Genomic DNA, 17,613 nt, shown 5'->3' on the forward strand with positions numbered 1-17,613 from the left:
AGTGTGTGGTGTGAGAAGTGTAAGTAGTATGTGGTGTGAGGAGAGTGTGGTGCGTGTGGTGTGAAAAGTGTGTGTAGTAAGTGGTGTGAGGAGTGTGTGGGGCGTGTGGTGTGAAGAGTGTGTGGGGCGTGTGGTGTGAAGATTGTGTGGTGAGTGTGGTGTAAGGAGTGTAGTGTGTGTAGTATGTGGTGTGAGGAGTGTGTGGTGCGTGTGGTGTGAGGAGTGTGTGTAGAGTGTGTTGTGAGTGTGGTGTAAGGAGTGTAGTGTGTGTAGTATGTGGTGTGAGGAGTGTGCGGTGCGTGTGGTGTGAGGATTGTGTGTAGAGTGTGTGGTGAGTGTGGTGTAAGGAGTGTAGTCTGTGTAGTATGTGGTGTGAGGAGTGTGCGGTGCGTGTGGTGTGAGGATTGTGTGTAGAGTGTGTGGTGAGGGTGGTGTAAGGAGTGTAGTGTGTGTAGTATGTGGTGTGAGGAGTGTGCGGTGCGTGTGGTGTGAGGATTGTGTGTAGAGTGTGTGGTGAGTGTGGTGTGAGGAGTGTGTGGTGCGTGTGGTGTAAGGTGTGTAGTCTGTGTAGTATGTGGTGTGAGGAGTGTGCGGTGCGTGTGGTGTGAGAAGTGTGTGTAGTATGTGTGTGAGGATTGTGTGTGGTGTGTGGTGTAAGGAGTGTAGTCTGTGTAGTATGTGGTGTGAGAAGTGTGCGGTGCGTGTGGTGTGAGGATTGTGTGTAGAGTGTGGTGTAAGGTGTGTAGTCTGTGTAGTATGTGGTGTGAGGAGTGTGCGGTGCGTGTGGTGTGAGAAGTGTGTGTAGTATGTGTGTGAGGATTGTGTGTGGAGTGTGTGGTGTGTGGTGTAAGGAGTGTAGTCTGTGTAGTATGTGGTGTGAGAAGTGTGCGGTGCGTGTGGTGTGAGGATTGTGTGTAGAGTGTGGTGTAAGGAGTGTAGTGTGTGTAGTATGTGGTGTGAGGATTGTGTGTGGAGTGTGTGTAGTATGCGGTGTGAGGAGTGTGTGGTGTGAAGTGTGTGTACTATGTGGTGTGAGGAGTGTGTGGAGTGTGTGGAGTGTGTGGTGTGAGGAGTGTAGTGTGTGTAGTATGTGGTGTGAGGAGTGTGCAGTGCGCGTGGTGTGAGGATTGTGTGGTGTGAGGAGTGTAGTTTGTGTAGTATGTGGTGTGAGGAGTATGTGGTGTGAAGTGTGTGTAGTATGTGGTGTGAAGTGTGTGTAGTATGTGGTGTGAGGAGTGTGTGGTGTGAGGAGTGTAGTGTTTGTAGTATGTGGTGTGAGGAGTGTGTGGTGCGTGTGGTGTGAGGATTGTGTGTGGAGTGTGTGGTGTGAGGAGTGTAGTGTGTGTAGAATGTGGTGTACTAAATTGACTATGTGGAAGAACAGAATCAGTACTGTTCTCTGTTGTAAGGTAATTTGCACTTTGTGAAATGAAAATAATATGATAATTAGGGATGCACCGATCCTACTTTTACCGATAACGGCTTTTCCGAGTACCGATACCCATACCAACTGTTTTATCCTGAATAAGATATAATAAACTTTTTTTTAAAGGTCTGTTAAGATGATTGGCTGCAGTAGATAATGATTGACAAGGAGCTCCTGTTGTCAATATAAAATTATTTATATATTTATTATCGGTGCAACCTTAATGATAATGGAAAAAAAAAAATCATATCAGTTTTTATGTTTGAAGAAATTGTATTGTGTGAAATGTCTCTAACTCTGGACGTTTGAGCAAATTTGTGATTGCATCAGAGATTAATTATTAATTTTGTGGATTTAAGCACCAGCTCTGTTAAAGTTGTAGTTGTCATTGTCAAAAAAAATTGTCTAGTGATAAAACATGGAGTTTTGAGTTTACAGAGAGATAAAACCTAAACACTCCTTTCTGAATCCGCTAAAAGTAATTGCACTAAGACAGCTATTCACAGCCAAACCTGCGGCAGGTCTGTTTAACCAGTGCAGCTCAACAGGCCAAATTTTTATATCAAGAATTTATTTTGTAATTCACAGTAATATGCTTAAAGGTCACAGAGCAAAACTAGCTTCAACAAGTCTTGGTTGACAGTGTTAGATTTGAGATTAGACTTATTTAATCTTACGAATAAAACTGCAATATACAAATCAATATGTTCTCAATTTCAAAACCTCTCCTCTCACATCCACCTACCTGCCCTAGATTCTGCTGCGGCAGTAAAAGCACACACAGCCGGTCTGTAAGAAGAGCTGCGATCTTTGATGCCAACGCTCACACAGTACTCCTGACCTGGCACCAGGTGCTCCAGAACCACCGTCTGCAAACCCTGTACTTCCTTCATGAACTGTGTAAGTAATCCACACATACAAACAAGGCAAACACACAAACACAAAAACACACACACACACAAAAAAAGTTTTTTTCTTTAACATGGAAAGGTTCTGATTCATTCACCACTGTTGTTTTCTGTTGGATGTCCAGGACTTTTTAAATTCCAGAGCTCACCACAGTACTCTTTTCCCCTAGAATGTAGCAAACTGTTGATTTGGCCACTCCTACCATTTCTACTATCTGATGGATTTCTTTTTTTCAGCTTAATGATTTTCAGTTGAGAGCTCCTTTAATTAAATGTTGTGGGTTCATAGCAACTTGCAGCTTGAAAATGCAAATGCCACACCTGGAATCAGATCCAGACATTTCAAATCAGTCGACTTATTGTAACTTAATTTTGAGAGGATGGTGCCAGAGAGCTACCTGAAGGCACTGTGTGTATAAACACACTTTTTTAATTATAAACTTCTTTTTTAATAAACTACCTGTGCACTTTCAAAGTTCTTAGTGGCTCGTTTTTAAATGTCATGGCCCTCGGAATTCGACCAAGGATGTGTGAAGCTACTTCGAGCTTGTTAATATTGTAAAAATAGCTTTTTCTTTGCATGGTGTGCCCGGTGAGGCCTGGCCCAACGCACAGAACACCGCTGGCACCACGTGTGGACTGCCGGTTTGGGACTGGCAACTTTCAGGATAGCCAGGATGACTCAACCCCTGATGTTTTCTGACTTGCCAGGGTCATTCCATCGGATTTTGTTGGATTGTTTTTCCCTATTCTTTTTGACTGTAAGAAACATGATGGGGTAGTTTTTATTCAGCAATTTAGTGGCAGTTTCTGGTTCTAGTTCCCAGTCTCATGTGGCACACAATGGGCAATGTTACACCCCTATCACTAGCATTGTAAGCCTGTTGGGAGCATCAGTAAAAGAGCTGTATTTCGGAATGATGCGTAGAACAGATGTGGGCTACTTGACAAATGTTTGTACTCATTTACATGTTTCACTAGACCCAAACTATTTAGGACTATTACACCTCCCTATTTGATGGTTCAGCATCTGTCAAGCCTGGTGATGCTCACACTGCTCACTATGGATCTTCACTGTTTGATATTAGTTAAAATAATAAAAGTGCAGGATTTTATCCAGAATCTTTAGTTTCTATTAGCTGTATGGGGAACTGACAACAATGAATAAAACCGTAATAGCTTTAGACTTTCTCCTCACCTTAAATTGTCCGTTGGAGCTGATGTTGAGCTTGTATTTAAAGCAGGGGTACACAGTGCAGTTGTAGACACTGAGTAGCCTCTCATACGGAGCCTGAAGATGCACACACAGGGATTCATTGCACGGTAAGACTTTCAGCCTGGGGGGTTCTGGGACAGCTGCAAGACAAAAACACATCCGGGTTAATGGTGGATGATATATTGGGAAAATAAGTCTTTGATACGCTGCTGAATTTGCAATTTCCCAGTTCCAAATAATAGAGAGGTCTGTAATATTTATCGTAGGTACTTTTCAACTGTAAGAGACAGAATCCAAAAAAAAAAAAAAGATGATTATTTCAGATTTTGAAATAATTAATTTGCATTTTATAGCATGAAATAAGTACAATATACATTTGGTACAGAAACCTTTGTTTGCAATTACACAGGTCAGAAGTTTTCGATTTTCATTTTTGTTGTGTTCATACTCTTCATTCTTTTTATGTTGGAAAACATGCAAAATTGGTAATATATCAAATACTTATAGTGATATGAAAAGTTTGGGCACCCCTGATTGATTAGCAATTTCAGTTAAATACATCATATAGCAGACAAACACTGATATTTGAGATGTGAAATTAAGTTTATAGGTTTTACAGAAAGTGCGCAATAATTCTTTAAACTAAATTAGGCAGGTGCATAAATTTGAGCACCTCAAAAGAAAATTTACATCAATATACTCCTTTTGCAGAAATAACAGCCTCTAAACTCCTACAGCTTTCATTGAGAGTCTGGCTTCTGGTTGAAGATATTTTGGATTATCTCCAGTTCAGTCAGGTTTATGGTTTCCGAGCATCAACAGCCCGCTTTAAATCACATCACAGATTATTAATAATATTTAGGTCTGGGGACTGAGATGATCATTCCAGAACATTGTACTTTTTCCTCTTGTACTTTGTACTTGTGATTTTGAGCAGTGTTTAGGGTCGTTGCAACTTTAATTTTATCACTGATTCTTGAACATTGTTCTGCTGATATTGACTGAAATCCATGCGACCTTCAACTTTAACAAGATCCCCAGTACCTGCACTGAACACACAGCCCACTGGATGATGGAACCACCACCAAATTTTACTGTGGGTATCAGGTGTTTATCTTGGAATGCTGAGTTCTTTTTCTGCCAAGCATAACTCATTTTTTTAGATTCATTACAGCATGCAGTCCACAGCACCTTATTCCAAAAAGAAGCTGGCTTGTCCAAATGTGCTTTAGCATACCTTAAGCGACTCTCTTTGTGGCGTGTGCTTTTCTGCATTACTTTCCAATACAGCCTCTCCTTGTTCAAAGTGCGCTGAATAGTTTTGAATAGTAGTGACTCCATCTGCAGCAAGATGATGTTGTAGGTATCTGGAGCTGGTCTGTGGGTTGACTATGACTGTTTTAATCATTCTTCTCCTCTGATTATCTGAGATTTTTCTTGTTTTTCACTTCGGGTCTCAACTAGAATTGTGCCTGTGGTCTTCCATTTCCTCACTTTATTCTTCACAGTGGAAACTGACAGCTAAATTCTCTTAAATAGCTTTTTGTATCCTTCCCCTAAACCATGATGTTAAATAATTTTTATTTTCAGGTAATTTGAGGGTTGTTTTGGGGCTCCCATGGCCACCTTAATCCTTTCTTATAATTGGATTCATCTGTCTATGTAGGTCAAGGGTAAATTTTTTGTGTTTCAATAATTAGTGCTAAAGTCTTCAAATTTATGCACATGCCTCATTTTGTTTAAATAATTATTGCACACTTTCTGTAAATCCTATAAACACTATTTTACTTCTCAAATATCACTGTGTTCAACTGCTATATGATTGCAATGATCCGAACGATTTATGAAAGAAAACCATGAAAATTATCATAAGTGCTGAAACTTTCATACCTCTGTAATTTCCCCACTGTACATAATTTAAGATTCTTTATTCTAAATTGAGGTAGCAGAGGGCTATGATTGAACAGGGATTACATCTAAACATACATAATTATAGCTACATATAACTGGGCAGCCATTACAACCATTGTCTTGTGTTCAATCAGATCCCCATGTTGGACACTGGTTACAACTAACCCCTTAGTTAATGGTCATGAAGTAATCCTGCTTTCAAGTCATGTCATAAATATTTTATTTATCAGAGGAGAGCATGTAAACGCCATCACAAACTGAGCACCAACTTAAAATTGATATCCCCTAATTTAACAGCCACTGCAGTCTGGTTTTTAGGGTTCATTTCATCCACACATGATAAGAAATCTGATCAATACATGCAACTAATACTTCTACTGGATAAAAATATTGCTCTTTATTTTTGCTTGTTTTCTTTGCAACAACTATAGCAAATGTTCTTGCTCTCCTGGCAAATGTCAAAAAAGAATTAAACATGTAAAAAGCTTTAGTGAGTGTTTAAGTTGTTTCCAACTAGAAATAACATTGTACTAAAGTTCTAAAGTTGTAATCACAAGCTTCTGAGATGGACTTAAAGGCGGCATGTGGTTAGGTCTTTAAATCTTTTATATAATCACCTTACCTATTTTGTAAATATCACTACCACTTTAGATATGAGAATTCTTTGTTGATCTCACAGTGTGGACATTTGCAGTGTTACAACAGTGAGGAGGAAACAACAACAGTGCCCGGAAATATACTAACAGTATATTAATCTAGATATGAATGTAAGAAACTACCAAGTAAATAAACAGTGCTAAAAAGTAAATAAGTAGTGATGTTGCACATATCAGAGAACGACAGCAGTAATAAGCAAACAGTATTGTAACCTATTTGACCCACTCGTCTTTTTACTCACTGTCCTTGAAGGGTTGGAACGGAGGAAAATAGGCAGAAGAGTTCAGGTTCCCCAAGCGGGCAGACACAATGGTGTAGTAGATCTGGTTTGGAAGTCTGAAAACCTCGGTCAGATTGCACTGCAAAGGAGACTGGTCAGGATTTGAACTGCAGTGGGTCGGGTTACAGCTCCTTCCCTTTTCACTGTACAACAACAAAAAACAGAGAGGAGTTTAGAATTCTCTGATATAATTCAGGATACATTGTTACATCAATGAAGACAAGCCGTTGCGAGTCAGTTACAGCAAAACTGGTCCAAACCATGATATTACCACTGGGATAAAGTTCTTATGCTGGAATGCAGTGCTTCCTTTCCCCCAAACAATGTTTCACAAAAAGTTCTATTTTGTTCTTGTCTTACAATAGCCTTTTGGCTTGTCCACGTGATCCTTATCAAACTGCAAATGAGAAGCAACGTTCTTTTTGGAGACCAGTGGCTTTCTTCTTGCAATCCTTCCATGCTAACCACTGTTGTTAATTTGCCACCATCAAGAAAACACACTGAACATTAGGCAATGTAAAAAGGTCTTTAACTGCTTAGAAGTTACCCTGGTCCCTTGCCAACTAGGTTTGTGTTTATAAAATCGATTTATCGTTCCAAATCAATCTTCATTTGAATGATCAGATATCGGTTTTATATAAACCCGAGATCAATGCTTAGAATCAGCCCATTTTCCCCGCATATGCGTGCAACTGAGCATCTCGCGTTTTATCTTGCGAGACCATCCATGTTCGAGCATTGCCCTCTGGCTGCGGTGATCAGTTAAGCAGGAGCACAGTTCGCAGGATACTATAATTCAGATTATTTTGTCCCCAGGGAACTCGATTAGTGGGCAGGGGAAGAGGCTCTTATAACTCTTACAGCTCCTTTTATAAAGAGTTTTCCCTTTGAATTGAATAAAGTTTTCTCTCTGAACATTATTCATTTTGCTTGTTGTGTTTTTATTAGAGTTGGACCGATCAGTGTTTTTGGGACCGATTTCGATCGCCGATCACCTTTTATCTCAATCAGCTGATCGCCGATACCGATCTTGGGCAGGGCCAAATGCCACAGATTCCACTAATTACATCCACGCTGATGGGTATTCCAACATCAGCCGCCTCACCGCCTATTTTTTGGAGTTAGCTTACCGCTTAAAAAAGCTCATATTTACTCTTAATATATAACTAATTATATATTATTTTAATAAGAACAACAGTAATGTAACACTCGAGCTAGAGCTTTGATTGGGCAAAAAAAGCTTTTTTTAGAATATATGTTGTGTCTTTAATGCTTATTATTGCTAGATGTATTATTCATTGCTATATACACTTTTGTATCACTAAGACAAAGAATGACATTGAGTTGTAGATTGAAATAAACTAAAAAATCATAAAAACATGGAAAAAAAAATAGGTTTGTGCAGGTGCACTTGTGGTAAGAAGCATAAATAGGATGGGTAGCACAACTTGACAGAACACCGGTAGCACCCTTACATGGATCTCCTTATCTACAACATTGAATCATAAAACACAATAATTGCAGGCACCTATAAAAGTAGAATAAATTATATGCTTTATAATATAGAATATATAAAACCCATTATTTTCGTAGTGGTGCTCCAAACCGGAAATTGGTTTGCACATCACCTCTCCCGGAACTTCACCCCTTGTGTGAAAAAGGCTAATTGTGTGGCTGGGCTGTAGCATTGACTGGGTAAAAACAGCAGGGTTCCTGCTGCTGATGCAGCTCCAGCTAGTGGTTGGATGAGGAACTGCAGCTTCCTGTATGCAAGCAGTTTCACCAGTCATTTACACACAGCACTGCTTAACTGCTTAACCCTAAACTCCTGAATCAGACTCCTGAATCAGGCTAAATCAGAGGAATATCGGTCGATCAACGATATATCGTTTCTGACTAAAAATCGGGCGATAATCATACATAGCTGAAAGATCGTCCTATCTCTAGTTTTTATTATCACTATGCTTATTATAGTATCACATCTGAACTTGTGGGTCTGGGTAAAATTCACACTTTAATTTGCAAATAAATAAGAAATGTATGAAGCATGTTATGTTTTTGTTTTATGCAACTAAAATGAAAGAAAAAAAAAACATTAATGGCTTCCAAAGCCTCATTAATGTAGTAAAGTGGTCATTCCAAACCTGTATAGAGATGTGATGCACAGTGTCGCAATTAACTCCAGTAAAAGATACAAAAAATAGAATGTAACTTGTTTTTAGACTTCATAATACAGGTCCTTCTCAAAAAATTATAATTAATTATAATATAATTATATTGTGATAAAGTTCATTCTTTTCCATAATGAAATGATAAAAAATAAACTTTCATAAATTTTAGATTCATTGCACACCAACTGAAATATTTCAGGTCTTTTATTGTTTTAATACTCATGATTTTGGCATACAGCTCATGAAAACCCAAAATTCCTATCTCACAAAATTAGCATACCATAAAAGGTTCTCTACACAAGCTATTAACCTAATCATCTGAATCAACAAATTAACTCTAAACACCTGCAAAAGATTCCTGAGGTTTTTAAAAACTCCCAGCCTGATTCATTACTCAAAACCGCAATCATGGGTAAGACTGCCGACCTGACTGCTGTCCAGAAGGCCATCATTGACACCCTCAAGCAAGAGGGTAAGACACAGAAAGAAATTTCTGACTGAATAGGCTGTTCCCAGAGTGATGTATCAAGGCACCTCAGTGGGAAGTCTGTGGGAAGAATTAAGTGTGGCAGAAAACGCTGCACGACGAGAAGAGGTGACTGGACCCTGAGGAAGATCGTGGAGAAGGGCCGATTCCAGACCTTGGGGGACCTGCGGAAGCAGTGGACTGAGTCTGGAGTAGAAACATCCAGAGCCACCGTGCACAGGCGTGTGCAGGAAATGGGCTACAGGTGCCGCATTCCCCGGATCAAGCCACTTTTGAACCAGAAACAGCGGCAGAAGCGCCTGACCTGGGCTACAGAGAAGAAGCACTGGACTGATGCTCAATTTTTGCATGTCATTCAGAAATCAAGGTGCCAGAGTCTGGAGGAACACTGGGGAGAAGGAAATGCCAAAATGCCTGAAGTCCAGTGTCAGGTACCCACAGTCAGTGATGGTCTGGGGCAGTGTTTGATGGGTGAGTGAATAATTTTGGCATCACACCTGCTAGCAACTCATCACCCGCTGCACCGGCCACAGAGAGCAACTTTGTTTTTAAGGCTGCAGCAATTATTCAACATTCACTTTAAAAAGTTGTCAACGTGGAAGCAGTGTTAATAACGTGTGATGAGTGCACTACATCCAGATGTGGAGAAATGCGGGGAGTAGTAATGGGGGAAACACACTCTGCAGACAGAGAACAGCTACACTCACTGTATATCAGATCATTACACATTTAAACATCTTCTCAGTGATAAGATTCCATTTTTTAGTGCTTCTGCTGTTTCTGACAAAAGTGGAGATCGGCTGCGGCTGACAGACTGGTGTACAGTCAACAACCTTCACCTGAATGTGGACAAGACAAAGGAAATGGTTGTTGACTTCAGGAGAGCACAACACACCCACTCTCCACTCAACATCGACGGGTCCTCTGTGGAGATTGTTAAGAGCACCAAGTTCCTTGGTGTCCACTTAGCAGATAACCTTACCTGGACCCTGAACACCAGCTCTACAGCCAAGAAAGCCCAGCAGCGTCTCTACTTCCTCCCGAAGCTGAGAAAGGCCCGTCTCCCCCTCCATCACGGACATTTACAACACCCGCAGCATCCGCAAAGCAACCAGCATTGTGAATGACCCCACCCATCCCTCACACGAACTGTTCTCCCTCCTGCCTTCGGGAAGAAGGTACCGCAGCATCCGGTCCAGCACGACCAGATTCTGCAACAGCTTCTACCCCCAAGCCATCAGACTCCTCAACTGCAGAGACTGAACTGATGGTTTTTCTGTACTGTCACTCTTACCCCACTTACCCCAGAAAATGAAAGCACTAAAAAACCCTACTATCTCACTGGACTCTATTGCACACTGTGTAATAGAGGTAATTACTACCTCACTGGTCTTTTTTGCACACTGCATAATTTGCACACTGTCTTGATATTTATTATTTCTTTGTCTGTATTGTGTTGTATTGTCTGTCTGCACTTTCGTCCTGTTGCACTTTTTGTCTACACTGTGTTTATGTGCACCATGGTCCCTGGAGGAACGTTTCACTGTGTACTCTGTATATAGCTGAAATGACAATAAAAAACACTTTGACTTTTTGATTTGACTTTGAGATCGTGTTTACCAGCAGGGTTACCAGGTTTAAAACAGTCTTTGAGAAGCTTAAACAATATTTAGGGTTGCCACAGATGCCACAGTACATTTCCATTTTAAATAGTTTATAATAAGGGCATATGGCAGCCGTGGTAAATATTAAAACTTACAACTTCCTCACAACAGAAGAGATATTTTTAAAAACATGCTCAACTTCAAAGTAATACATAAACTTCAAAGACATATTTAAGTGTTTTGGAATTTCCTGAAAATAACAACATCCAACCTGTGTGAACCTGTGTGAATGTCTCTTGTAATTAGGAAATGATCAAATACTGAATGCATATAGCACCCTATTGTTTTGCACAGGTTTTTTTTCCTCTTTTGTAAAAGTGACATAAAAACACCAAACTTGGTACATATATGTAGTTTGTGTGCATCTCATTGAATAAAAAATGAAACTGATTGACCAATGGGGGCCCTATATAGCACCAATTTACATTTTGATGAATAACTTTTGAACCATGAATTCTTTTTGTGTGAGTCAAAACAAACAACCTTGCATGACATCAGTGGTCTTATATTCTGTAAGTACCTTCTACTATACAAGCTCTAATTGAGTTTAAAAGGACACCTTTGTAACTTTGTAATTTCTGGACACCATCAGCCAGGCTTACAACTGTCCAATAATTTGGCCACTACAGGGTACTATTCAAGAATATCGTGCATCTTCTTTAAAGTGTAATATTTTGACTTATCAATGGTGTAGTCATATTCAGTACAGTTATATACACAAACATGTTTGAAAATTTGTTTTTTTTTATCTTGTCTCTGGATTTATGTTGGATGAGCTTAAATTTGGTGTTGTAAACAGGAGAGTATGTAGGTAAATAATTATCAAAAAAATGTTGATATTTGTAAACTGCCAAGTGCCGCCATTACTCCTGGCACCGGTTGCTACACTATGCAGAGTCTATGTAGAGTTCGCATAGCATAGCAGCCGGTGCCAGGAGTAATGGCGGTGCTTGTAGCTGAAGCTTGCTTTATGGGATGTAAACAGAGGTTTTTCATAATAAGCAGGGCAGGGCGCTGAAGCTAGCGTTATAGGATGTGAACAGTGTATTTTAATAAGTTTCTTGTGCACTTTTTAAGTTATTAATGCCTCGTTTTAAATGTCAGGGCTCTCTGAATTCTAGCAAGGAGGTGTGGAGCTACTTTAAACCTGGATAACGGTGGAAAAAGCAATTTATCAGGGCAAATTATGCCCTGTGTCACCCAGTCTGAAGGGTGTTTGGACAAACTGTTAAAATTTCTGGATCTGGATCTGCTGTGGCAGAACGGAAGTGTGCTACTCATCAAAGCAAAGTTCTTTTTTATCATGTTTTACTACACCAAAAGTCCATTTTACACTGGAGTTCTCTTTTAATCTGCTAAATGTGCTTAAAACATGAACTGTTGCTTGCGGTTATATTTTTCTTTATAATGTTTAGTAGTGCTGGGCAATATGGATAAAAAAAATAATATCTCAATATTTTTTTCTTAATGTAGATACACAATATATATCTCTATATTTTATCATTACATAAGGCAATAATAATAATCACACTAATAAAAAAAAACTTTTATTCAAAACATTTATTCAAATAAATGTTTTTTCTCCATTTCAAGTGGCCTAAAAACAATGGATACATTAGGAAAAGGTGTGCTTTTGAAAAAAAAAGAGCATCTAAAGTGCTTAAATAAGTAAATAAAAAGGGCAGCTAGAGTTTATCTTTTTTATTTCTATAAATCTGGGCTGAAATTGTATCAGGTCTATTATACCTGTATAAAAGAGCTGATTGGTTAGTTCATCTTATTCAGGGCATGTCTGCTCTAAAGATTAGTGTTTAGGTCAGTAGTGATGCTTCACGCTGCTGCTGTTTATTAGTGCTGTGCTCTCAGTACAGAAGACGTGCAGGTGTTGAATTGCCTGTGTTTTGCTGAAAAGTCGGGTTCCGCCATCACGGCCTGTTTATAGAGCACCTTGTCTGAATGTACCTTGCACCACCTAATTCTGCACAGATCTAACTGAATGAGGAATATCTTTGGTGATATTTACATGCACACGATTGGTCTGTGAGTTCTGAGGTCTGTGAGCTAGTAAAGTTACGCCACTTATAATAAACACTGAAAATTAAATAGTTGTCAATAGTTCATCAGCAAGAATAGCTTAACAACCAGCTCCTTTTCTATACCTTCTGTCCTGTGTTTCTCTTGTCTCCATGCTCTGGCTGCCTGCATGGTAAAGCAGTGGAAGGTGGGGGTGTTCAGTGAAAGAGAGAGAGGTGGGGCGAGGTTAAACTAAACAAAGACACTAGGGAGAACTGATGGAGCTCATTGGGACACAACATTTACTATATCAATATAGTTAATAGTCTCATCTTATCTCTCATATAGAAATCCCAATATTTTGACCAGTCCTAACATTTAGGTTAATATCAGTATGTTAATATATATAGTTTAATATCAAAATGTCCCGCAGAAGTGTTTAGCTGTCAAGGTGCAGTAAGACATGCATTGGATCATGACTCTCAACAAAAAGGAGGACATAAAAATAATTGTGTAATCAACTATTCGAATCATAATAATAATCAGCAGATTAGTCAACATCTAGAACATTCAGTAGTTTCAACCCTATGTTTAACATGTAGGTATCCTCTCTAAATGTGTGGTAGATCAGAGAAATGTACTGCATCAGTGTCTCAAACATACCTGAGCACACAAACATCCACAGTGTAACTCACACCTTCAGGAGACCCCAGACCCGGCTCCCAGCTCAACAAGTGGACGAAATTATGAGAATCCATGGACAGTTTGGCAGGAGCAGGCAGGTGCATGCACAACACTGCAACACAAAGAAAAGAAAGACTGAAGACGAAACAATCACCACAATTACTAACATTTTTAAAATGAGCTTATTTGTTTAGAACCCAACGTCAATTTTAGGACGTACATTTTCATGTAACTTCTGTATATAATTCAGGGTTCTACACGACCGGTGATACAGAAACTGCTGCTTTACTGGAAAATCACCTATACAAGGCACTGAAAAACCCTCTCAGGAGTGTGAAGGGGAACAAAAATGAAACAAGGTTTTCATATTTTAATCAAATAAAAATCTAAAAATGTGACATGCTAAAGTACCCCCCTATATTCATGCTTAGTAGAGCAAACCTTCGCTGCAATTACAGCTGCAATTCTTTTGGTTTATGTCTCCACCAGCTTTGAGATTTTTTCTCAGCCAAGTTGGATGGTGAGCCTCTGTGAACAGCAATTTTCATGTCTTGCCACAGAAGCTCAATGGTATCTAGCTGAGGTAATGGATATAAACCATTCCATTCCCTGTCCCTGCTGAAGAAAAGCATCCCCACAGCATGATGCTGCCACCTAGAGCTGGTCGTTTAATGAATTTTATCGATTTTTGAATTTTTCACCATCTTTCTCACCATCGTGTTGTTTTGTGCCTCAAACCGTGCATAAAAGTTGTTCAGGACATCAGGGAGGGAGGCATCACGTTCACAGGACGGTGGCATTGTCCTGTAGTTGGTGATTGCCTGGATGCCCTGCCACATGCGCCGTGCGTCACCCGTGTCCTTGAAGTAACACAATATGTGCCTTGTCTTTTTTTATTTTGGACAAATTTTACATCTTTTAATTAGATTAAGTACCCTATTGAATTAAAAAAAGAAAGTATTTTAATATCATTATCTGTTTGATTTTTTCTTTGTATAGAAAAATAGATAATTCCCTTTCACAATAAGAAAAATTGCAATTCAACTAGACATAGTTCTAAAAATTTTAAGCAAAAAACAATTGAAAATGAATGGTGGTTCCGAAAATGTGTTCTTAATGCAGACCTTAAACAACAGATCTAGAGGGATAACATCTACCTTTTCTCCTTTTAAGAGGGCCCTCTATGTTTTGCCTTTACAGACACCTCTTATCAAACCCGATTAAATCATTTCACTTTGCTAGACTAGAATACATTCTCTCCTCCACTGTTTGTTGTGCTTTTCTATAGCTAAACCTTGGTATCTAGATGAAGACATTCTTCTTAACTTGTCATCACGCTGGTGCCAAGCGCTTAAAGGTACTCAATTTTTATTTAAATCCAGCAGCTCCTTAGTCGTGGCAGCCCCAACCGGACCATGGTGTGCTTGGTTGGCTTGTCAAATGTCAAATCTGGTCCAGAAGCTTGTCAGGCTGTGAGATCACAATAACAGGTAGTCCCGGGCCTGCCATGTCTTTTGTTGTCTCCTCCACTGATTGTAAATTACTCTCCCTTCATTACAGAAGACCTTCAGCTTTGCTGGATACCGAATCAGAAACTTTGTCTTTCAAAGCTCGTTGTGCTTCTGCGAAGTTCGTCGTTTGACGAGAATTCTGGATGCGTAGTGGACCAAGTCAAGTATAGGTCTCTGCAGACCGGAATAGTGAGCGTGTCGAAAGTTATGGGCGTGTCAAAAGGTGTAGGCCTGTCGAAAGGTGTGGGCGTGTCAAAACTTTACTGCCAAAAAGGATTAAATACACTTATAATAATCACAACTCTACCAATTTTTACCCGATTTTCACACGGTTTGGTTTGTTACAAACAGCAGAGATGTAGTAATGATTCAGGACGCTGTCACACATTACAAATACGTGCTAAAATACTTTATATTATGTTCTTTATCAAAGACATATGGTCTGACACATTTTATATATATATATCGGGTAAAAATTGGTAGAGTTGTGAATATTATACCTTTATTAAACTCCTTCCTCAGTGTAAATAAATCCACTGGGGGCGCATGGTTGCCAACTCCAAAATGGTGGCCACAGCTCCAATAGACCAATAGACGACCACCTTTCGACACGCCCACACCTTTCGACACGCCCACTATTTCAAGCTGCAGAGACCCACGTCTTTCTTATTTTTTTCCCACATTTTCATTTAGCCAACCCACTGTTTAGGATCCCCCCTCCTACCCCCTTTTACTAGTGATGCCCCAACACCAGGAGGATGAAGACTAATACATGCTCCTCTGATACATGTGAAGTCAGCGACTCGATTCCGATACATCAGCTCACAGACGTTTCATGCTAAGCGACATCACCCTTTGGAGTGATGAGGGGAAAGAGCGCCATCTACCCACCCAGAGAGAGCAAGCGTTCTCTCAGGGCTCCGGTACCCAATGGCAAGCTACATAAACATGATTCGAACTGGCGAACTCCTGATCATAGTGGCAGCACTTAGCCCACTGGACCATCAGGAGCGCCCATGCCTGGAGTTTTAGCATCTCAGCCAGACGTCTTCCAAGACTAGTATGAACAAAGAACTCTCCTTTATATATATATATATATATATATATATATATATATATATATATATATATATATATATATATATATATATATATATATATATAATTTATTTATGATTTGTTGTACTTTTTTACATCAAAAAATTAAAAGTAACTATGTAACTTTTACTCCACTACATTTTTAGATTGGTATTTTTACTTGAGTAGAATTTTAGCAAAGTAAAGGTACTTTTACTTAATTACAATTTTTCAGTACTTTTTCCACCTCTGCCTAACCCTGTTTTAAACTTCTTTATGATGCTTGTTCACAAGTGTTCTCTAACAAATCACTGAGGCCTTTATAAAACAGCTGTATTTATACTGAGACTAAATTACACACAGCTGCACTCTATTAACTAATTAAGTGACTTCTGAAGGAAATTGACTGCACTGGATATTATTTAGGGGTCTTATTGCGGAGTAAAGGGAGCTGAATACTTCTGTACGTCACACTTTTTAGATTTTTTTTTTTTTTGAAAACCATGTATCATTTTTATTCCACTCTACAATGATGTGCTACTTTGTGTTGGTCTATCACTTAAAATCTCATTAAATACATTTAAGTTTGTCGTTTTAAGCTATACTTTTACTTTTGTAACCCACTGTAGCTATAAGGCTTCCTAACCTGAGTTTGAAAGAGTTGGCAGCATTACGATGAGCAGTAAAGGGAGATGAACCCCGTCCATTTCCACAGAACTGATCTCCCCATTCAGTCCAGACTACTGTCCCAACTCCTTCCTCACTGTCTGCACACACCAGTCCTCCTGCTGCTGCTGCTGCTGCTGCACATGATGAAGAATCCTCCAGCTAATTGTTCAGCAGGTAAACTTTACGAGGATCCTCCTCTGCAGGATCACAGTTGCAGCTGTTCCTCCACAGCGCCGAGCTCAACATCTCACCATTTACAACCAGAGAAATCTCCCCAACTAACCGAGCTACCAGAGCGACTATAACCCGCAGAGAACCATCAAAACTCCCTCAATAACAGACTAGAGCCGCTCTTTTCCGGTGAGAGACCGTCGTTTCTCGGAAATGCCTCGCCGCTGTGATTGTAGCTGACTCTGCTGAACTGAGATATTTTACAGAGGAGAACACCCACCTAACGACATCCGGTGTGTCGGGCCGCCAGGGGGCGCTCCCCTGTAAGTCCAACATGAATGGGTTGGCACGAAGGAACAAAGCAAAACCAGAGTTTCTACATATTTAATAATGTTTTAATTCGTTTATAAATGTTTAATAACGTGTATACTGAAAATTGTACTTGTTTTCTAAAAACATAACACTAGCAAATATTTCAGAACTGCAGACATAGTTACTAAAGCTCTTAAACGTGCTGTGGCTTGTAACTTCAGCATCAGCTCACCAACCAATCTGCTCACAGCAGTGGCAGTAAAGCTATGTTTACTACCTAAAAACTTTACTGGAGAAACATACAGACTTTTTGTTTTGCCTTTTAGCAGAATACTTTATTCCCCTTGTTGTAGAAAAGAAAATGTGAGGTGGGCTACCCCCACCTCTCGTCCGGGGTACAACTCCCCTGCGTGTTCGTTTGATAGAGAGAGTCAGACAGTGGAGTGAAGTTGAAAG

General features: G+C 39.6%; 1 protein-coding gene across 1 annotated transcript in view; it reads right to left on the reverse strand.

The window, feature by feature from the left end:
• The window catches only part of crfb2 (cytokine receptor family member b2), a 30,600-nt gene extending 13,493 nt beyond the window's left edge, over positions 1 to 17,107 (reverse strand). Inside the window, exons 1-5 of the mRNA XM_007237686.4 lie at positions 16,652 to 17,107; positions 13,397 to 13,529; positions 6,360 to 6,541; positions 3,533 to 3,690; positions 2,172 to 2,322 (exon numbers count right to left, since the gene is read on the reverse strand). Coding sequence (XP_007237748.3) covers positions 2,172 to 2,322; positions 3,533 to 3,690; positions 6,360 to 6,541; positions 13,397 to 13,529; positions 16,652 to 16,712 — 685 coding nt within the window. The 5' untranslated portion in view covers positions 16,713 to 17,107. The remainder of the gene's footprint in view (positions 1 to 2,171; positions 2,323 to 3,532; positions 3,691 to 6,359; positions 6,542 to 13,396; positions 13,530 to 16,651) is intronic.
• Positions 17,108 to 17,613: the final 506 nt, after the last annotated feature.

The sequence above is a fragment of the Astyanax mexicanus genome, chromosome 11 (assembly GCF_023375975.1).
Source record: "Astyanax mexicanus isolate ESR-SI-001 chromosome 11, AstMex3_surface, whole genome shotgun sequence".
Classification (NCBI taxonomy): Eukaryota; Metazoa; Chordata; class Actinopteri; order Characiformes; family Acestrorhamphidae; genus Astyanax; species Astyanax mexicanus.